Here is a 23,440-nt window from a genome sequence, read left to right as displayed (position 1 = left end):
GCCTGGGGCTTCCCCTGCCATACCCTGCAAATGAAGCCTCCATGCCCCGCTGTCTGGGCTGTGACTGCTGGGCCTGGGGATGATCCCGTCGCCGCCACGCTAAGGAAGCTCCCAAGCCCTGCTGTCCAGGCTCTGTTTGCCGGGCCTGAGTCTTCCCCACTGCCCCGCGCTAAGGAAGCCTCCATGCCCTGCTGTCCAGGCTCTGTCTGCCGTGTCTGGGGCTTCCCCCGCCATCACCCTGCGAACGAAGCCTCCAAGCCCTGCTGTCTGGGCTCTGTTTGCTGGGCCTGGGGCTTCCCCGCTGCCGCGCTAAGGAAGCCTCCAAGCCCTGCTGTCTGGGCTCTGTTTGCCGGGCCTGAGTCTTCCCCGCTGCCCCGCGCTAAGGAAGCCTCCATGCCCTGCTGTCCGGGCTCTGTCTGCCGTGTCTGGGGGCGATCAAGCCTCGCTGCTTGGTCCCCCCCAACCCCGGCGGGGCTGACAGGCCCAGACACTGCAGCAGTGGTGGAGCAGGGAGGTGGATCCAGCCTCGCTGCTCCTGTGGACAGGCTGGACACTCCAGCAGTGGGATTGAGGGGACTGGGTGCCGCCATTTTGTGGCTGTGGGGGCTGCCATATTTGTCACGGAGTGATGGTTAATTTGCATATTACTCTATTATTAGATAGGATGAGCTTTTTTGATGGCAAAGACCTCATTTTACTCATTTTTTAAAACTTTGGACACAGGGTCTGATCTCAATGAATGTTTGCTGAATTGCATTGCTTGCCCTTGAATACAAGCTAGGTTACTACACTTGCTTCTATATCTCAATTTAGTTACAGGCCTCTTTAAAACCTTTAAATAAAATATACTTTAAAATATAAATATGTAACAACAAGAATAATATCCATCCAATGTTTGAGCCTTTTTCCTCAAAATTGCCACTAACAGAAAATTACATCTTTCCACAGGTCTTCGAGAGTGCATAAAAGCAGAAGATAACATTTTCGTCTTATCATGAAACTATTACCTGAAGGACAATTAAAGTTCTGTGTCCAACCACTGCATCTCACCTCATGGCTGCTCACAGGTTTCTTTCTGAAGTCTATCTCTTCTCTAAAACCTGCCCGGCTTCCAATTTATCAAAGGAAACCTTTTGTAGCTGCTTGGAATGCTCCAATCGATAAGTGTTGGATAAAATATAATATAAGGCTAAATTTGAAAATGTTTCAGATGATCGGAAGCCCATTTGCCAAAGCCAGGGGGCAAAACGTCAATATATTTTATGTGGACAGATTGGGATACTACCCCTGGTACACACCCCAGGGGGCTCCCATCAATGGGGGTTTGCCCCAGAACACAAGTCTGCAAGTTCATCTACAAAAAGTTGACCAAGATATTAATTATTATATCCCTGCTAAAGATTTTAGTGGACTCGCTGTTATAGACTGGGAACACTGGCGACCTCAGTGGACCCGGAACTGGGGCGAAAAAAATGTCTACAGACAGAAGTCAAGAAAGCTCATTTCTGATAGGCTGCAGAATGTATCCGCTGCTGACATTGAGTCTCTAGCTAAAGCAGCCTTTGAACAGAGTGCAAATGCTTTCATGAAGGAAACCATCGAACTGGGGCTGAAGAGCAGACCCCATGGTCTCTGGGGTTATTATTTATATCCTGATTGCCACAATTACAATGTTTATGCCCCCAACTATACGGGGTCATGCCCAGAGAAGGAGGTGTTGAGGAACAATGAGCTCGCCTGGCTTTGGAACAGCAGTGCAGCTCTGTATCCTGCCATCGGCCTCAGGAAATCTCTCGGAGACAGTGAGAACATTTTGCACTTCTCGCAATTTCGGGTGCAGGAATCCATGAGGATCTCTGCCATGACGTCCCGTGACTATGCTCTGCCTGTGTTCGTCTACACAAGGCTGGACTACAGAGACGAACCTTTATTCTTTCTTTCCAAGGTAAGACGGGACCCCTTGCCAAAGACAGGGCACTTCCTCCCTGTCTCCAAAAGAGCCATTTCTTTGTTAATTAAGGTCGTTGAAGAATTCCCAGTTAGCGGTCCGCTAGAAAGGAGCATACGTCCTCGTTTGACTAGTCATCTGCTTAAGGTTTTAGGTAAGCAACATACATTTTCATGATCTAATTCATTATTATTCTTTTAAGGAATGAAGTAAGGCGGGACCAGGTTAAAGTGCAGTATCAACCACGAGGCTACCTGCTCCCCAACTTTGTGCTCCCTTGCGATTGGCCCGTTGGAAAGGTTATTGAAACAGCTGGTGGTAAACAGGTTGAAGGTCAGAGAGGATGTCTGAAAAGGGAGTAGTTTGCTCACACATGTGGAAGTGCAAGGGAAGGCGCCATCTAAAATGTCAAGAGGGAAGAAAGTGTTTTCTTTTTAATGTATAAGGCCAGCTTTGAGGAAAGGTGTGAATGAGGCACAGCGATGTGAATACACTTAACACTACTGAACTGTACACGTAGACATGGCTAAGGTAGTTAATTTTCTGTATGTGTTTTTTAACCACAATTATTTTTCTTATTTAAAGGCATAAGGGAGTTGCAAATCTGCTAAAAGTAGGTGAATTTATAGATCTAGCCATCTGGTTTATTCTTCCCCCTCTCCCCCAAACTTCCATCATAATTTCTTTTTCCTAGAATTTGGATACAGTTAACTATAGCAAAACAGTGCTCAATTCTATCTAAGCCTCACTTTAGGTTCTTAATCTACCTCAGAATTTGTAAATGTGAATTCACATTCCAGTAAAACTAGAAAACTAAAAGTTGCCATACCAACAAATTTACTCAGTATTGATGTAACTGCAAAATTTTATATGTAAAGGTGGACTTTATAGAATTTGGCCTTTATTTTTAAATATATTTTTATTTATTTGAGAGAGGAAGGGAGAGGGAGAGATAGAAACATCAGTGATGAGAGAGAGAAAAATCATTGATCGGCTGCCTCCTGCATGCCCCCTACTAGGGATTCGAGCTCACAGCCCTGGCTTGTGCCCTTGACCAGAATTGAACCCGGGACCCTTCAGTCTGCAGGTGAACACTTTATCCACTGAGTCAAACCAGTTAGGGCCAGGATTTAGCCTTTAGAAACTAGCTTACACATAACCAAAGTTATGCTTTGCTTATCTGTCCTAACTTATTTAGTGTTACACCAACAGACCCCCTCCCATAGCTTTCATCATGTAAAAACAGATGATTCCTCCCTTTAGAACAAAGTGAAAGAAACAAAGTTCTCACCCAGAAAAAAAAGTTAACAGAGTTATCCAGTTCTAAAGTATCAGCAGATATAACACCAGAAATAGGTCATGGCAACTCTGAAGTCTTTTACCTAAGTAGTACAATGAAAGGTTACAGTGTTGACTAAAAGAACACACAGATTTCTCATGAAACTTTGTTTTAATGGGTCTCAAAGTTCTGTGACAGATTTTTGGTCAAGTTGTTTCCATTAAAAAATACTGATTTTAAAAACAAATAACCTAAAACTGCCACACACACAAAAGAACCAAGTGGTCCACAAAACATCCTCCTTTCCTTCTAAAGGATTTCCGATGCATTGTAATTATTAACCAGTCTTTTGCTATATACTTAAACTAGAGGCCTGGTGCATGGATTCGTGCAAGGGGGGAAGGGGAAGTCCCTTAGCCTGGCCTGGGCCCTCTCACAATCTGGGATCCCTCAAGGAATGTAGCAGGGCGCCAAGCGGCAGGCGGCCAGGGAGGAGTTTGAGCTGGGGCCGGGCACTGTGCCACTTGTGCTCATCCCGGCCCGCTGCGCCTGCCACCACTGCTTGGTAGCGCTGCTGCGGAGTCAGGAGAAGCTCCCGCCACAGCAGCTGTGCTCACCAGCCTTGAGCCCGGCTTCTGTCTGAGCAGCACTCCCCCTGTGGGAGTGCACTGACCACCAGGGGGAAGATCCTGCATTGAGTGTCTGCCCCCTGATGGTCAGTGCATGTCATAGCAACTGGTTGACCAGTCATTCTGGTCATTCTGGCCCTGTGGTCTTAAAGGTTGCTTAGGCTTTTATATAGATGGCCAATTGAGACAAACATTTCTGAGACCGTCCCTCCACCACTATTCATTTAGCCTTCTGACCTTTTGGGGCAGACTTGGTGGCTTTGCCAGTTCCAACTGCCTTCTTGTCCACTGTTTTGATGATACTCACAGCAACTGTCTGTCTCATGTCATGAACAGCAAAACAGCCCAGAGGAGAGTAATCAGTGAAGCTCTCGACACACATGGGCTTGCCAGGAGCCATATTGACATCACCAGCCAGCTTTTTCCCAGACGAGCAATCCTCTCCTTCAGCTCAGCAAATTGGCAAGCAATGTGAGCTGTGTGACCATCCAGCACAGGTGCATATCCAGCACTGGTCTGGCCTGGGAGGCTCAGGATAATCACCTGAGCTGTGAAGCCAGCTGCCTCCCCAGGTGGGTCATTTTTGCAGTCACCAGCCACATGGCCACGGCGAACATCTTTGACAGTCACGTTCTTGATATTGAAGCCCACATGGTCCCCAGCAAAAGCTTTACTCAAAGCTTCATGGTGCATTTCAATAGGCTTCCCTTCAGTTGCAACACTGACTGGAGCAAAGGTGACCACCAGGCTGGGTTTGAAAAGACCAGGCTCCACTCAGCCCACAGGGACAGGACCCACACCACCAATTTTGTAGACATCCTGGAGGGGTAGGCTCCACTCGGCCCATAGAACTCCAAGCAGTGTGGTTCCATTGGCATTGCCATCTTTACAGGTGACCTTCCATCCCTTGAACCGAGGCATGTTAGCACTTGGCTCTAGCATGTGGTCATAATTCCAACCAGAAATTGGCACAAATGCTACTGTGTTAGGTTTGTAGCCCATTTTGTTAATGTAGGTGCTGACTTCTTTAACAATTTCCTCGTGTCTTTTCTGGCTATAGGGCAGCTCAGTGGAATCCATTTTGTTAACACCAAGAATCAGCTGTTTCACACCCAGTGTGTAGGCCAGAAGGGCATGCTCATGGGTCTGTCCAGTCTTGGAGATGCAACACCGGCAGCAACAATCAGGACTGCACAGGCAGCCTGCGATGTGCCTGGAACCATATTTTTGATGAAGTCTCTGTGTCCGGGGCATCGTATACTTGCTGGTCTCGAATTTCCACAGGAGATAACAGTGATGATACTATGCTCACGCTCAGCTTTCAATTTACCCACGACCCAGGCATGTTTGAAGGAGCCCTTCCCCACTTCAGTAGCCTCCTTCTCAAAATGTTCCATGGTTCTTTTGTCAGCCCCAGCACATTTGTAGACCAGGTGGCCAGTAGTGACAGACTTGCCAGAATCTAGGTGTCCAATGACGACGATGTTGATAGGAGCCGTCTCCTTTCCCATTTTGGGTTTGACTTAGGGGTGGTTTTCACAACACCTGTGTTCTGGCGGCAAACCCTTTGTGAAAAAGCCATCTGGTTTATTCTTGACTTTATGACCACGGCTAATGGGAAGTTGGTAAGAGCAGTATGAGTTTCTAAAATTCAGTAATAAATTCGTCACTAGTAGGTGGTTGTGTGATCCTAGGTTAAAACTTACAAATAGTAGTTTTATTCTGTTTATTTTACTCAAGTCACACATGTCGCCAAAGACCTCACACAAACCATGAGGTTAACTTTTAAAATAGATAAACTTTCACCCTAATTTTCCCTCCCCTTTTCTCCCTTGGCTACTCTAGTCACTTCAATGAAAAAATTCTAGAAATAAAAACTTAAAAGTAAATGACACGCTGACCTTTGGACTTGAATAATTCTACCTAACTTTTCTGTAAGGCGGCTCGCTCATGCCTTCCCATTTGTGATACGGTACAGCGGTGCTCTAAGATATGACGGGTTCATCACAGTTCTTCTTTGTCTCCCATTACAGTGTCACTTCTCCGGCATGTTTTAAACATATAAATCTATAGAGATGTTCTGAGTGTTAGGCATCCAAAGGCAGAGACTCAGGAAACTCTCAGGGGAGGGCTCTACCATAGCCAGTAGGTATCTGTGGATCACAGAGAGTAGGCTTACTCCTCAGAGGAATGGCACAAAGATAAGAGGACTTAGTACATGCTATGCCTTTGACACCATTAATGAGATGAGTAAGAAAAAAGCGCTCTAGCCCTAGCTGGTTTGGCTCAGTGGATAGAGCATCAGCCTTTAGACTAAAGGGTCCCAGGTTCGATTCCAGTCAAGGGCACCTGCCTGGGTTGTGGGCCTTATCCTCAATGGGGGGAATGCAGGAGACAAACAATCGATGATTCTCTCTCATCATTGATGTTTCGATCTCTCTCCCTCTCCTTCCTCTCTGAAATCAATAAAAAATATTTTAAAAAGAACTAGATTTAAAAAAGAAAGAAAGAAAAAACCCTCTATTGTGAATTGATATCTGTATTACCCAGAAAAATTAGCAACAAATGATAGACATCATATGGGAAGGCTTAGACAGTTATCTAAATCTTTACAAAATAGTCTTGACTCTGGGATTGAAAGTTAACTACCACCTTCTTCTCTGAAACTTTTTTCCTTTTCTGTGTTTGGCTGAAATAAGTTTCTTTCTTTAGTGATAATACATTCACTTTAGGAAGAAACAATAAACTTCAAGGAACAAAGTGTTCATTTGGGTGAGATTATTTTAGACTGCTGGCACATTCTTCACATTACCCAGACGTAGAGAAAGCTACTTCGTGAGTAGCTGCAGCCTCAGAAAAGCGCATGTTCTCTTGTGGGGAAGAGGGAACAGCAGTCAGGTCTTATCTGGAAGCAGATTTCTTTGGCCGTCCCGAGGTGTCACTCTGTATCATTTGGAAAACTTTCTGCGTGGCAAGGTATTTTCAAATGTTCAAAGCCATCAGTTGAACCACCATTTTACTCTAGCTTCCATAAAAGCATGCCCACAAATTTTTAGAAACTTGATATTTATTGATACCAACACATAAGTAACCAGTAATGGCTTCCTTTTCTGATCTTCTCAAAGATATCTGCATTTTATAAAGTGTGTGTGTGTGTGTACACACATGTGTAATTAGGATTAGAAAAAGGATTAACTACTCTAGCCAGTTTGGCTCAGTGGATAGAGTGTCGGCCTGTGGCCTGAAGAGTCCCAGGTTTGATTCCAGTCAAGGGCACATACCCAGGTTGCAGGCTCAATCCCCAGTAGGGGACATGTAGGAGGCAGCCAATCAATGATTCTCTCTCATCATTGATGTTTCTGTCTCTTTCTCCCTCTTCCTTCCTTTCTGAAACCAATAAAAATATATTAAAAGAAAAAGGATTTACCAATAAGTAGCAAATCTATTAACCTCTCCAGACCTCAGAGCCTCACTGTATTAATCTACGAAATGGGACAGTATTACATGCCTATCTACATAGCAGAAGTCTTAGGAAAGTCAAATGAGAAAATAAGTGTGAGAATTGGAAACACTACAGAAATACATGTGGTAAAGCTACCACTTTTTATCAAGCATTCAAGCCTTACATTTGGGAGGGGAATACCTCAGAATGGAATCCCTGTCAGTAGCCACAGCTTGGGGGAAGGATAAAGAGCAATAACATGTCATATCAGACAGAAGACTGCCTACATTACTTACATATAAATACAACCTAGATATCATTTGATGTCTGCATTACATCATAATGCAAGCAGTTCTCTTGACTGTAGATTTCAAGATGATTTCCCCTGGAATGGATTAATATTCCCTCTGGGAACACACAAAGGAAGCTTATTAGTGATGCTCCAGCTCCCACAGTGGTTACCGTACGTACTTGTGCTGTGGTTTACCTGGGACAGAAACCTGAGTGTGGATTATGGATTATGAGTCCTCTGGGTACCCATACACTCTACTTCCAAAGACCATGAGCAGGGCGAATAGCCCTATACCATGCTAGGGTCTGGGAGATTTGTTACTATTATGTCCTTTGCTTTTTCTTTTTTTATGAGAGAGAGAGAGAGAGAGAGAGAGAGAGAGAGAGAGAGAGAGAGAGAGAAACATCAATTTGTGGTTCCACTTATTCATGCATTCATTGGCTGATTCTTGTATGTGGCCTGATTGGAGATCGAATCTGTAACCTGGCATATCAGGACAATGCTCTACCAACCGACACAGGGCTTTGCTTTTTCTTTATTTCTCCTTTCATGGGACATCACTCAGGTGGTCCCAGTCTACTCCCTGAGGCACCTTAACTATGACTTCCCTGAGTAGTGCCCTTGCTTTTTTGATCCCCAAAACAGCTATTCTCTGATTCATTCAGAACCCTGCTCTCAGCGAGGTGATGGCAAGCTAATTTGGTACAGAAATTTCCATTTACTTCTGCTACTTTCTCCTTATCTCCAGTCAACATGCGCATGAAGACCTGCCATTTTGAATCAGCCCCAATAAACTCTCTCTGATAATGACACTAAAGAGAGAAGAAACAAATATTCTCTCCTGATATCAACCTCGCAAGGTGAGGCTTTCATGACAAACTTCTGTAGCTTCCTTACTTAATATGGATCAATAACCTATAAATACAAAATATAAATGCTGTCTCTTCCTTCCCCCTCTAATGACAATGCCATAACCCAAAGGCATTCATGGGAGATTTCTGGTTTTCAGTCCAGCATGTAAGAAGCTTGAAAGTTACCACTTCATCTTAACAAACTGAAAAATAAGCTTCTCTTGGAGTCCTAAGGGCTGTGTTCTTTGGAGGGCTGCCCTCAAAATCGGAGAGGCAGACAGGTGAATGTAGAGAATCACAACTCACCACATTAAAACCTGTGAGCAGAGACCTCTGCAGTGTGGAGTAGGGAAAGCTGAACTGTGACGGATAATCGCTGGAGGATCTGTGTGGGCAGGTCTGAGAGATTAAAAACGCTAGGGACTCAATCATGGGTAGTGGGGAGAGGAGTACACTTATGTGAGTATTACCTCCAGGAGCTCATCGGGTCCTTACCGTGACCATCGGAGACAATCCCCACATGCATCTGTCAGGCAGAGGAGAAATGGAAACATTTGTGTGGGTGTTTTTGTTTGTTTGTTGGTTTGTTTTCTATGTCTCTGGATCTACTTTGTTCATCAGTTTATTTTGTTTATAGATTCCATATATGAGTGAGATCATGTGATACTTGTCTTTCTCTGACTGGCTTATTTAGCTTAGCATAATACTCTCCAGGTCTACACTGGAATTTTTATTTAAAAAATTTTTATTTTTTTAATTATTATTTTAAAAAATAATTCCTTATTTTTGAAAATATTACATATGTCCACCTTCTTCCCCCATTGACCCACCTTCTTCCCCCATTGACCCCCTTCAGCCTCCTCCTTCTGCTCCCAGGCCCTCACTGATTGTCTGTGTCCATGGGCCATGCATATATGCATTTAAGGTCCTTGGTTGATTACCTCCTCCCACCCCACAACCTCCCCCCCACACACACACACCCTTTCCCTTGGAGTTTCTGCACTCTAATGGAAACACTTTGAATACTCCAGAGCTTTCTGTTCTTAACAGAATGCACTCTCAGGAGAAACTCTTCAACCAGAGCCAAATCTACCTGGGTCTTATCAGAGGCTAACTGATCTGGGGGAAGGGAAATACTCAACTTCAGCTGGCTCCAGCCTTCCCCTTAGAAGAAGGGAAATACCAAACTCTAGCCCAGTGATGGGCAACCTTTTGAGCTTGGTGTGTCAAACTTCGCCAAAAAACTGAGCATAACTCGGGTAGTGTGTCACTTTGAGGAAAAAACATTATTTCGCAAATGTTTCATCCTTAGGAGCAGCAAATGTCTCATCCTCGGCATGCGGCCCCCTCAGCGGCCGCGTGTCATCAGAAATGGCTACGCGTGTCAGTGCTGACATGCGTGTCATAGGTTCGCCATCACTGCTCTAGCCCCATTTAGCCAGCCTGTCCCCCTAAGATGGGGAAAAGCATTTGTGAAGTTCACAATCTAGATATAGAGTCACTAAAGACAGACCTAATCACAGCACTGTAAACCCTTCAATCCCCCCTGCGACCTTACTAGCACATTAACCTTACTAGCACATTACTAAAGGTCTGTGCATCATAGTTCCTTTTACCCAGTGTGAGCTATCTGCCCATCAAGAAAAATTAAATCATGTCTAGCTATCAAGAAAAAAATTCCAAGACATACTAAAAGGCAAAAGCACAATTTGAAGGGACAGAGCAAGCCTCAGAACCAGATATAGATGGCAGGGATGTTGGAATGATTGGACCAGGAATTTAATATGCTAAGGCAGTGGTCGGCAAACTGCGGCTTGAGAGCCACATGCGGCTCTTTGGCCCCTTGAGTGTGGCTCTTCCACAAAATACCATGTGCGGGCGTGCATGTACAGTGGAATTGAAACTTCATGGCCCATGCGCAGAAGTCGGTTTTCGGCTCTCAAAAAAAATTTCAATCATTGTACTGTTGATATTTGGCTCTGTTGACTAATGAGTTTGCCAACCACTGTGCTAAGGATTTATATGCCAAGGATTCTAATGGATAAAGTAGACTGCATTTAAGAACAGATGAACAAGGTTAGCAGAAAGAAGGGAATTCTAAGAAAAAAGCAGAAAGAAATGTTAGAGATCAAAAGCACTATAACAAATGAAGAGTGTCTTTGAAGGACTTATTAGATTGAACATGACTGAGAAAAGAGTCTTTGCCCTTCAGGGTATCTGAATAGAAGCTTCCAAAACTGAAAAGGAAAGCAAATAAAGACTAAGACAAAACAAAAAACCAGAACAGAATATCCACGGTAGCTGAGATCGTTGAAATTCATAGAAGGCCTGTGGGGGATTTGGGCCACACAGATCACAGCATGACATCATGCGAGTATGGCATCACTGTATTCAGGGACGTTTCAAAGTGAGTAAGAGGGAGGAGCTCTGCTCTCTTATGGCTTTGCCAAAAAAGGCCATTCTGGGCACTTGCACTCTCACTTGAGCCTCACAAAATCTCCCCTTCCTGTCATGTTATTGCTGCCCTATTCAGCAGATGCTATGGTCATTGCAAATGGAAATGGATGTGCACCTGAAAGGGAAATTACTTTAAACCAAAGTAATTTTTTATTTTGAAAATGTCCAGAATAAAAAAAAAAACACACTTTAAAAATTGAGATTGCAAAACCATTAATTTGAGTGGTATCAGATGAAAGTATCAGGTAAGGAGACTTATTTCTTCAGTAGTGATCCTATATAATAAAAGCCTAATATGCTAAGTGTCTGGTCATCCATTCAACCAACCAAAGCATAATATGCTAATGTTATGCTAAGGCCGCTCAACTGCTCACTATGACATGCCCTGACCCCCAGAGGGCAGACAGTTGACCAGTTGACCAGTCGTTAAGACGTGCACTGACCACCAGGGGGCAGATGCACCAACCCATAGGTTAGCATGCTGCTGGGGTCTCGCTGATTGGGACTGCTGAGTGAGACGGGCTGGACATGTCCTGGAGCCCTCCTGCAGTCCCCTCCCGGGCTGGCCAACCTCCCGTGTCCCTCCCCAATCATGCACTGGTGGGGTCCCTTGGCCTGGTCTGGGCCCTCTCCCAATCTGGGATCCTTCAGGGGATGTCAGAGAGCCAGTATCGGCCTGATCCTGCAGGCCAGGCTGAGGGACCCCACTGGTGCACGAATTCATACACCGGGCCTCTAGTATTAATATAAAATGTTCCAGGCAAAATAAAGCTTAAAGTTCTGCTTTTCCTTGATACCAAGTCACCCAATTACATCTTCCAGCATATATAACTAACGGGGGACTATTTTATAATTTAAGAAACTTATTTAGGAAACCTGCTATAGGAACTTCATTTAGGAAACCAGCTGCATAGCATCTGCTGGATAGGTCAACTCTGAATTTCCCTCTGAGATCAAGGGATCCGTGTTAATCTTTAAACACTAAAATGATGATCATTTAGGGTTACAAAATCAAATTCTCCCTGCTGAAATTCAGTTTTCATCTATCTTAACCATGTTGACAAAAGTTTTGGCAGGCCTACTAGAACTTGACGAGTCATAAGTGAAGTTTATTAAGACAGGTACTCTGATATTAAACACAAATGATTTCAGGGACCAAATAGAAGGGCCAGATCCATCAGATCCTGCAGCTCCTCCACACTGTGCTCCTTTGCCTGGTCCTGGAATCCAAATGACACGAAATCCTCCCATTCACAGATATTAACACTCTATAATCCTATGGACAAATCTATTAACTATTTTTAAAGAAACACTTACATTTAGTCCAACAAGATATTATTTTGAAGACAATTAGCCTGTAAATAGCCACCAAAGGTTGTTTCATCGAACCTGCGATAGGTATACTAGTGGCATACATATCAGCAGAGTGTTGCAAACTGGAAAGGTAACTTAGTGAAGAGAAATCTGAGCCATTCCTCACATTTGGAGAAGGAAAACTTTTGGATTCTGTTTCTGGGTCATCGAATCTAATAAAGAGGGAATGTGCAAATTGACCATCACACTGCAACAAAGATGGCAGTGCCCACAGCGGTGGGGGGCATTTCCGTAACACAAGATGGCTGTGCCCACAGCGGAGGCTGAGTTCCCGTAACAAGCCTTAATGAGCAATCAGCAGGGACCTGAGGCTGCGTGGCACTGCACCCCCTGCCAGGCAGTGACAGGGGACATGAGGCTGTGCCCCCCATCCTGCAGGGCTTGACAAGGGTGGGGCTGGCCGGGGCTGGATTTTGCCCAATGGGGGTGGGGCCACCTGAGTCTGGGTCTCCTATGATTTTGAGTCGCTGCGGGTGGGCGGGGACTTGACTCTGGGTCCCACGGCACGCCCCAGACTCTGACAGGAGGAAGATTTTCGTATACATTTTACTAATTTTCTTTCATCTCTGACATTTCTATTATAGAGAAAGGGCAAATAGAAATATTAAAATATTTCCTCTAATTAATCCCCTTTTAATGTGCATGAATTTCGTGCACCGGGCCACTAGTATACATATTGCAGGTTCGATGAAACAACCTTTGATGGCTATTTACAGGCTAATTGTCTTCAAAATAATATCTTGTTGGACTAAATGTGTTTCTTTAAAAATAGTTAATAGGTTTGTCCATAGGATTATAGAGTGTTAATATCTGAGCCTCGGATCTTTCAACATTTTCATTATCCTGAGAAAATAGAAAGTAGTTTCATCCTACTAGACTGAACTCAGCCTCCAATCCTAATTCCTGGCATGTTGTCTTATATTCAAATGAATGATGAACTCTACTCTCTTCAATCTAGCAAGATCTAATCAGGACCATTGGAGAAAGTGCTGCTTTGGGAGCTGCAGGCATTGTTATTTGGGGAGACATGAATTTAACTTCATCCAAGGTAAGACAGTACCTCGAAGGTCTACTTCATGTTGTTTAAAGAATTGGCTCTGTTTTCCTAGAGGTCTCATGGCTTCCCCAGTAAACCGGCTTTAGAAGAAAAGTCCAAACTAGTGCCTGATACACAGAAGGAGCTCAATAAATATCAACTTTTATTAAAGATAGTAATAAGGAAGGCGGGTGGGAGGTGATCAACTAAAGACCTTGTATGCATATATGCATAACCCATGGACCTTAGGGTGCTGAAGGCCTGGGGTAGGGGGCTAGAGGGGGTCAGTAGGGGGAAAGGGGGGGCATATGTAATACTTTCAACAATAAAGAATTATTTTAAAAAGGTAGTAATAAAAATACTGGTATTTGTTGAATGTTTATGTGCTAAGATTGTGCTAAGTGCTTTTTTGTTTTCGATTTGCTCACTTATTAATCATAATAACCTTTATGAGGTAGGAACTACTATCCTTATTTGCAGCTGATGAAATAAGAAGAAACTGAGCTAATAGCTAGTTACGCTAGTTAGTGGTCGAGCTGGCATTAACCACACACAGTTTCACTCTGGAGCCCTTACATTCAACAATCACATAAAATATGTGATATCCTATTTTGAGAAATAGAAACAGACAGTAACTTTTTAATCCTCACATTGAACTTATTGTTCCTCTAGGGAGAAACAAGCTAAAAATTAATAGCATTTAAAATAAGACTTACATGGCTCTTCAAATTCCTTCAAGCTCAGACACTATTTACTCCAAGAAGTCTTCCTAGTTTTTCGTAATCCACATTAATCACAATCTCTTCTGTATTTCCAGATGTTGTGTGTTTATATCACTGTAGTGCAATGTATTTTGTCTTAACTTGTACTCTCAGCAATTTTTGTTAAATTGAATTTTTTGAATGTTCATAATCATCTGATATTCAAATTTTATAGCCTCAATCTGTTGCTACTAAGATACTGTCCATGAAACTATTTGTGACACTATAAGGTTAAAAGCCTTCTCTGTCCACATATGAACTAGGTAAAACTGGACAGAATTAATTCCTGTCTCTCCAGGTGTGACATTTCCCCTCCAGCCTGTGTGGCTCACGAGGAGAGCTTGATAAGGAAGCTGACTGCACAAACCGGCTGGCCTTTACTTAGAACCATAATAGGAGAAACAGACACACACACACACACACACACACACACACGGACACACACACACACACACACACCCCTAGTCAGCTTCCAGGCTTTCCCCTATTTGAATTGTGTGCAGACAACTGGAACCCAGGAGAATTGATATTTGAGCATCATTAACAGGAGCGTCCAGAAGGCCAGGCGGTAAACCATAGATTCATAGAACGTGATGCTTCAGGTTCTAGCACAGCCGCGAAAGGTAACGCTGACCTGTAGGGCGGCAGGAGAACAGCAGTTGGGCGTGGTTTCTACACTGGCTCTGCTCCTCTTTCCTTCACACCATTAAGTTGGGAACTAGGAGGAGGAAAAGGGATGTAAACTGGGAGAAGGCAAGGCCACGTCTGCTGACTCTGGGCCCGTTTACAAGTTCAGTGGTTAGCGCTGCTGTCACAGTCTCCATCTCCTGTCCCTTTGACTTCTCCCCCTTTCTGGTCTGGGTCCCCTGTGCTATCTGCCTGAGCAACTGGAACCAAGCTGTCAGGTTTCAATTGATGTTTTCTGGACCTAGAATGCTCTAACCCTATCAGTACCAAACACACACACACACACCCCAAAAACAAACAAACAAACAAACAAACAAACAAACAAACACAAAGCAAAAACCACACACACACTAACAGCGTTTGTTTCTACATGTCTAGGGCAACTGTACACAGGTGAAGCGGTTTGTGAGTTCCGAATTAGGGAGCTACATAGTCAACGTGACCAGAGCCGCTGAGATGTGCAGCCTTCGCCTCTGCAGGAATAACGGGAGGTGCGTTCGGAAGGCGTGGAGATCTCCGGATTACCTCCACTTGAACCCTGCAAGTTACCACATAGAGGCCTCTGAGGACGGAGAATTTAATGTGAAAGGAGAAGCATCCGATGCAGACCTGGCAGGGATGGCGGAGAAGTTTTCCTGTCATTGTTATCAGGGATACGAGGGGGCTGACTGCAGAGACATGGAGACTGCTGATACCTGCCCCGGGGTTTCCCCTTCCCCTGGCTCACTGGGAACGCTGTGTCTGCTGGTTTTAGCAGGTTATTTGAGCATCTGATTGTGAGCCAACTGAGTGCAAAGGCACTTGTGTGGTCTCTAGAGCAGTCATTTAGGAAAGAGATGAAACCTACAACCATCTTTCTCTTGTGAAATCCACTGAGAGGCATTATAAGAAGACATGATGGATGTCACTTAACATAAATAGTAACATAGCACTTTCTTTAGCTTCAGTTTAGCTAAGAAACCAGACCCAGGAGTAAAAATCAATGCACTCTTTTTCCTTATTGGAAAAGGTTTACGTTGTTTTTAAACTAGAGCTAGTATTTTTAGTCTTTATATGAACATAATATATATGTAAAGTATACCTATAAATATTAAATTACTGATTTCAAAGACTGGTTTGCCAACTAGCAGTTTAGTGGAGAGACAGATGACTATGTAATCATCTGATTCAACAAACAGGGTCCCCTCAGGTGTGACCTGGCCATCTGGCCCGCGGAAGAGGTCAAGTGAGAGTCCCTGTTCAGCCTTAGCTTCTGCTCCGTCCTGGGCTCCTGGAGCGAAGAGCCAGCTCCTGGTGTGGCTTCTCAGGAGGGTTCAGGGACTGAGGCCAGGGGGAGCTGTTCCCAACGTGTTGCACAGGCATTGGCTCCAATATGGGCCCCTCTTACCCACCGGAGCCCCTCCCTCACAGACCCTGGTGATCTAAACTCTGGGAAAGGCCTCAGGGTAATATTCATGCTCACCTAGGCTGGCCTTGCCTAGATCCCGAAGCTTGAGCCTTGTGAATGAAAATGCAGTTGGTGTCTTTTGCATAAGACTTATTTGCACCAAATTTCCTTCAAAAAGAAATTATATATATATATATATATATATATATATATATATATATATATTTAACTAATTAATTTCAGAGAGGAAGGGAGAAATAGGAACATTAATGATGGGAGAGAATCATTGATTGGCTGCCTCCTGCACGCCCCACATGGGGGATCGAGCCTGCAACCCAGGCATGTGCACTGACCGGGAATCGAACCGAACTGTGACCTCTAGGTTCTTAGGTTGACGCTCAACCACTGAGCCACACCAGCCGGGCTCTTTTTACTGATTGACATAGAATCATAACCCACAAGTACAGTGATTCTGGTTTTAGGCAGTCAGTACTTTTTTTCTGACCACATGGAAGAAAACCTGTTCACTTACTTAGCTAATCTATAATCAACGTTGCCTTAGCTCTCCTATCTAAATATATAAATATCATTTACCCTTAAAAATACCAAGGTCTCTTAGGAAAATGTCTGATTCCTGGCCTAAGAGAGGGAAACATACAAGATGAGTCTGGAACATCTTCTTATATCATAGAACAAGGATGCTATCAATGGTCACTAGGATTGTACAAAAATGCTCACTTGTTAACTTAGAGTCAGTCTCCTACTGACAGAGAGGGAAAATTTGAAAACAACTAAAGAAATAGCTGCAGTGGGTTGAAATGCGTTAATTATATGTAAAACCATGAGGTCAAAATGATACAAGAGGAAAACCTTCATGGACCGCCTTTGAAAAATGTTAAGGAACCAACTCATTTCTCTGAAATCAGGTAAATAAAGGGAAAGAATCAACCATTTATTATACATTTTCTGTAAGAACTATAACTCAGGGTAACCAAATAGTGGAGGAAGGGTCATTTTATCTTATTGAAACCAATGACTGAAGAAGGTGTGACAGAATATAACCATTTTGCAGTTTCTATGAATTAATGGATCTAGGCACTGATTCTCAATGACTGCTAACATCACACAAAAAGAAAACCAAACATTACAAACCACCTAATTGAAGTAGGTGTCAGCATCAGTTAAGAAGAAATCCTTATAAAAATCAAACTGAAATCTGATCTGCCTCTACCAATTCTGGCATAAATAATTCTACAGGAAACATAAAAAAACAAAGAAAAATATAAAGCAACACATCAAGGATGTAATGATTAAAATTCAGAACCTAGGGAACTCTACAGGACAAATAAGAGTTGTTTCCCTAGCTGGTTTGGCTCAGTGGATAGAATATTGGCCTGTAGACTGAAGGATCCTGCGTTTGATTCTGGTTAAGGATGTATACCTGGGTTGCAAGTTTGATCCCCAGTAGAGGGCAGACAGGAGGCAGCCAATCAATGATTCTCTTTCATCATTGATGTTTCTATCTCTTTCTCCCTCTCCCTTCCTCTCTGAAATCAATAAAAAAAAATGTATTTTTTAAAAGTTGGTTTTGTCAACAAACAAATGCAAAAAAAAATATCAAGGAGAAATAAAGAACCCTTATGTATATCAACATGGGGTTTGCTAAATAAAGTATAGTATGTTTGTACAAAGAGATAACATTCAGTTTTAAAAAGAATTGAGGAAGTTCTCTATATGCTGATGTCAAAAGATGTTTTGCCCTGGCTGGTATGATTCAGTTGGCTGAGCGTTGTTCGTGCATGGAGAGGTCGCTGATTTGATTCCCGGTCAGGGCACACGCCTGGATTGTAAGTTTGATCTCTGGCCTGGGTACATATGGGGGCAAACAATTGATATTTCTCTCTCAAATTGATGTTTTTTTCTCTCTCTCTCCCTTCCTCTCTCTCTCCCTCTAAAAAAAAATAAATAAATAAATAAATAAATAAATAAATAAATAAAGACATTTAAAAAAAAAAGATGTTTAAAATACAATTATCTTGTTTAGATGTTATTGTAACTAGTACTTAATATTGAGGAAAACTCATAATCTAATACATTAGAAAAGTACACTGAGTGGCCAGATTATTATAATCTCTGACTGCATAATAATCTGGCCGCTCAGTGTACTTCTCTTGAGTACCTCATTTATTTGATACCAAAGATACTATAAATCGTGCACCTGATCAGTCTTCCCCTTTGCACTGGCTGATAGAAATCTCAGGGCAAATAGGTGGTTGATCTCCAGCAGAAGTCTAGAATACTTTTGGTACCCATTTGAAATACAAATACACTGAGTGGCCAGATGATTATGCGTTCAGAGATCATAACAATCTGGCCACTCAGTGTATTTCAAATCATAATTTAGAATGGCTTCCTGGGTATGGCTAAACAAATCTAAAGTTTCTTAAGCATCTACTGGTTATGGAACTCTAAGGGATACTGATAAAGACACCATAAGCGATTGACCAACTATAACCTCATCAAGAAAGCCACTACTAAGCCATGTATATGATACGTAATGTATCGTGCTATCAATTTTTTAGATATGTTCTTATTCTGAGCTTTGAGCAGCAGCCCTGTTATGTTATTATAATTTAAAATTATAGAATAAAATTTAATGGGAAAATAAATATTTTGTCAAAGTGAATGATAATAGTATGCTTTTTGTTTCTATCAGAGAATTAAATATATAAACTTATTGCTTCCTTTGCCTTTAATGCTAATCTTAAAACACTAAAAAATTTTTAATGTTACTGAAAACTCATCTATGAACTTGACACTGTGTTCTTCTCTGTGGGACCAGGAACCATCAATGTTTCACTTTAAATTTCACTTTAATTGTAGGAAGTTGGAATGGGGTGCTCTGTTCACTGGGCCTGGGAAGTAAAGGTCTTAGGTCATCATTGAGACCACTCATCACATTTGTTCTGTTCAGACGCTGAGAACAGTAATTTTCTGCAATGAAATTTATTGCTACCCCAACGTAACTTACAGTTCTCTTGTCAAGAAAAAATGGATAGAAAATGTTGTATTCCTAACGAACTACCTGTTGCACTGTTTGTGCACCTAAATGTAACAGGGTGCTATACTCTTTCACTTAGGAACATTTACTGATTTTAATTTGTGTGTATACTTACAACCATTTTCCCTTTGGCCTTAAGGAATGTGCCATTATTCTCTATTTAAAATTATTAATTTACCAGAGGCCCGGTGCACGAAATTCAGGGGGTGGTGGTGTTGGGATTCCCTCAGCCCAGCCTACCCCCTCTGACAATCCAGGAGCCCTCAGGGGATGTCCTACTGAGTGGGCCTAAGCCACAGTCTGGCCTCCCTCTTCGGGCTGATCAGGGGAAGGTGCCACCCCCATCACCCTACTGCTGCTGCCACTGCTGGCTGCCAAGGTGATTTCATCAACATGAACTCCAGTCTCTTCACCGTGAAAAAATGACAACTTTCTTTAGGCATTTTCAAGATGTCTCTTTCATAGGATATGATCTTTCTTTCTTTCTTTCTTTCTTTCTTTCTTTCTTTCTTTCTTTCTTTCCTCACCTGAGGATATTTTTCCATTGATTTTTTGAGAGCGTGGAAGAGAGGGAAATACAGAGGGACACTTCAATTGGTTGCCACCTGCATGAGCCCTGACCTGCGCCCCAGCCAGGGAGGAGCCTGCAACCCAGGTACATGCCCTTGATCAGAATCGAACCCGGACCCTGTGGTCCACAGGCTGAGGCTCTATCCACTGAGCAAAACTGGCTAGGGCAGGATATGACATTTCTTAGCCCCTCCAGCAGCAGACCTTTGGTTTTCCTCCAGGAGTGAGGTGGAAAAACCCTAGACCACCTTCTTGGATTCTTATTACCCAAGTTATCAAGAACGCTGCAAGTGGTGAACAGGGAGCTTAGCCAATGAGTGGTCAGAAAAGGTGTTTCCTCTGCAGCTCACGCACAGAGGCAGGTGTGCTGGGGCAAGGTGGCAGCGGCTTGGGCATGCCCCCCTGCCTTTCTGCTCTGAAGCTGCGCCCTCCATGGCTTGCCTCATAGTCTAAGTAGTCCCCTCCCACCCATCTGTGCATGCAATCTCCTCCTGAGCAGGTTGTGACTGTTATGGAGTCTGGGCTAATTTGCATATTACCTCTTTATATATATATATATATATATATATATATATATATATATATATATATATATTTTGCCCTTTGGAGGCAGATGGTCCTAGACTCTGCTCTACAAAGAATGAAGGAAGATTATCAATCTCACTATTTGATTTCCCCCTCCTCCCCAACCATAGCAAAACACTCATACACACTTGGGCATGCCTGGGGTGACAACTGGGAGAGGGCAGCCCTAAATTAGGTAGTACTCTGTGCCAGAGAAGTGTTAGTTTTTAAAAGAATCATACGATTCTTTCAAATGCTCTCAGTTTGACACCTACCTTACAGGATTAAAGGTTATTTCACCACAGGATTGCGAAAGACATTTTCTTAGCGGTGCTCAAGCATCCAACAAGAGGAAATAGACCGAGATGCTAATGAAAGTCACTATCAGGGCTCTTTTCCAGTTATGCCATAAATATAACAAAGATATCCTTTAGTAGTAATGATGAAAAACTGAATTCTGTGTTCCTTAACCAAGACCAAGTGTCCCCTTTACAATCCATTCCCTCTTTCCACAGATTCCCGAGATATACATCTACACATACTTGGCCTTCAACGTTCTGAAAATGGACTTTCCCAATAACTTTGGCACCATCAGGTCTGACTATATAAGTCCAGGAAGAGATGAAGGAAAGGAGAAAATAAATTGTTCATGAGTGATTAGGTCAAATTCTCCGTTTGAACTTCTCTATTTTTTCCTTTCATTGACCCTTGACTCACAGATTGTTAACAGCCCCCGGCCCACAGGGATCCCCAATGTCCCTCTTGTTGTCTGTTGTACCCCCCTTTCCCCCACTTCCTGTCTTCCCTCCCTCCCTTAATTCAGCCTGGTTTGCTTCTAGTGGCCTTCCTTGGATACCAGGTATGATCAGGCAAACGCTGTCCTCTGCAGGACTTTATGTGACATTGCAACCTTTCTGGCTTCCTGCTCTTCTCCTGCTTCTTTAATTCTCTTAAGAGTTATTTTTGGGTAAAACTTCCTTAATAAATCTCTTGCACATAATCCCTCATGTTAGGGTCTACAACTGGGGAACCTGACCATTTATTTTTCAAATATTTAGAAATAAACATAGAAAAGAGTTTGTCTTTTGCATGGAAACAATACCCTGGACAAAAGTCAAAGCACAAATTGGAAAAAGATGCTTGGAAATTATAACAAAGGGCTAATTTCCTTAATATGTAAAGAGTTCTTAAGTAAATCAATTCAAAGTGACCCAAACCTAACATGGGAAAAGGACATGAACATTAAAATCACAATAAAGTAAGTATGAATAACTTAATTTATCAAAATAAAATAAATTAAGATTAAAATGGCAGATACCATTTTTACATTACTTAACGAAGTGTGATAATAGAGTATTAGCTTGGATGGGGGAAATAAAATTCAACTTGTAGAGGAAGTGTTAACTGATACAATCTCTTTGAGAGTTAGCATTATATATTATACTTTAAAATGGAAATGGCTTGCCTTTTCAACACTAATTGTTCTTTTTCTCCCTCTTCTTTTTAAATTTTGTAATGACATTTGCTAGTGTCTGAATGTTTTTGTGTCCCCTCAAAATTCATAGGTTAAAATTCTAATGCCTGATGTGATGGTATCAGGAGGCGGGGCCATTAAGAGGAACCTTAATGAGTGGAACGAATAACTTCCTCTTTATTTAAATATATTTTTATTGATTTCAGAGAGGGCGAGGGAGAGAGTGATAGAAACATTAATGATGAGAATCATGCATCCGCTGCCTCCTGAACGCCCACAACTTGGGCATGTGCCCTTGACGGGAATCAAACCCGGGACCCTTCAGTCTGCAGGCCAACACTCTATCCACTGAGCTAAACCGGCTAAGGCTGGAATGAATACCTTTCTAAAGAGGCCCCAGTGAGCTCCCTAGGCCCTTCCACATCAGAAGGTACAATAAGAAGTCTGCAGCTCAGAAGAGGGCCCTCACTGCTGTTTCTAAGTCACCCAGTTACAGCAGCCCAAGTGGACCAGGACAGCATTTATCACTCTGAAAGTATTTATTTATTTGCTTAGTTTCTGTTTTCTAGAACAGAAGCTCCAAAAGAGCATGGCCTGGTCTATGTTGTGTCGTCCATGCCTACACTTCACATGTAATAAATACTCCATTTACAATGGTTGAATCAATAAATTAAGTAGTTGGAACCTGTGGAATGGTTTGAGATGCCCAGCGACTCTAGAACGTCTCTTTCATGTTCTTCTGCAGTGTCTGAAATTCTCAGTTAGGCAATCAATGAAGCCAGTAAGGGAGTCCATCAAACAATTATATCATCAAATCTAAATAGAACTAAATTACCTAAGGGGTTGGAGTGAGAGAGAAGTAAATTTGAACAGAGACCGTGGAAGTGAACACACTGAGATGCAACATGGTTTCAGCAGCAAAGGCCTCTGGGAAATGTTGTATTCAACTCTCTGTAGCCCCAGGCTTGGCTGACTACCCAGAATGCTGCCCAAAGTTAACTGTCACACTCCCAGGAAAGAGGTCAATGAATGTATAGAGTGTGATAATGCGTGATGTTATCTGTTACCTTAGGAATGTATTGTTCTTCCTGGGGTGATACCTGACTACCCACCATATGGATTCACAGTGAACCCTTATAAAACAGAGAAGCTGTTGGAGGAGGTGTTTGGATTCCTCTTTCAGCCACCACTGAGAGCAGCTCCTTTGCCTGTGTATGTAAGTTTCTCCCACTAAAGCTCTTATACATTTGCATACGTTCTTTGAATTAGTTCCTTGAATTTAGACTTTTGGGGCTTTTCCCCAACATCCAGGTAAGATCAGAATCAGAATCAGTTTTAATTGCTTCTTAGCCTTTTGGCTAAGATCAAGTGTAGAATCAGGTTTAATTGATTGCAAACATGTATATGGCAGACCGAGGTAGTCCTGTGGGGAGACTTATTTGGATTATAGAGATTATAGCCAAGAGCAATCTTAAGATCAAGTACAAGAACAAAACAGGATCAAAAACAAAGCAGGCAGAGTACTACTGGTTATCAGAATGCTTTAAGCAGAGAAGAGAAAAAGCAGGGCACAGAGAAAAGTGAAGGCATCAGAACAGATTGAGAAATTAAAAATCAATGGGTTATAA

At 42.7% G+C, this 23,440-nt stretch overlaps 1 protein-coding gene and 1 pseudogene across 3 annotated transcripts in view; one reads left to right on the top strand and one right to left on the bottom strand.

The window, feature by feature from the left end:
* The window catches only part of LOC307108558 (hyaluronidase-4-like), a 132,177-nt gene extending 116,399 nt beyond the window's left edge, over positions 1-15,778 (top strand). For both annotated transcript variants that reach the window (XM_079786637.1, XM_079786636.1), the window contains exons 2-4: positions 949-1,945; positions 13,231-13,320; positions 15,135-15,778. In XM_079786637.1, coding sequence (XP_079642763.1) covers positions 995-1,945; positions 13,231-13,320; positions 15,135-15,530 — 1,437 coding nt within the window. In that variant the 5' untranslated portion in view covers positions 949-994 and the 3' untranslated portion in view covers positions 15,531-15,778. The remainder of the gene's footprint in view (positions 1-948; positions 1,946-13,230; positions 13,321-15,134) is intronic.
* Positions 4,077-5,367, bottom strand: LOC307108561 (elongation factor 1-alpha 1-like; annotated as a pseudogene). Its single transcript has one exon. The product of its transcript is annotated as an elongation factor 1-alpha 1-like (transcript).
* Positions 15,779-23,440: the final 7,662 nt, after the last annotated feature.

Source organism: Cnephaeus nilssonii, assembly GCF_951640355.1.
Source record: "Cnephaeus nilssonii genome assembly, chromosome: 12".
Taxonomy (NCBI): Eukaryota; Metazoa; Chordata; class Mammalia; order Chiroptera; family Vespertilionidae; genus Cnephaeus; species Cnephaeus nilssonii.
Note: the sequence above shows the minus strand (reverse complement) of the source record. Positions and strands in the feature narration are given on the sequence as shown.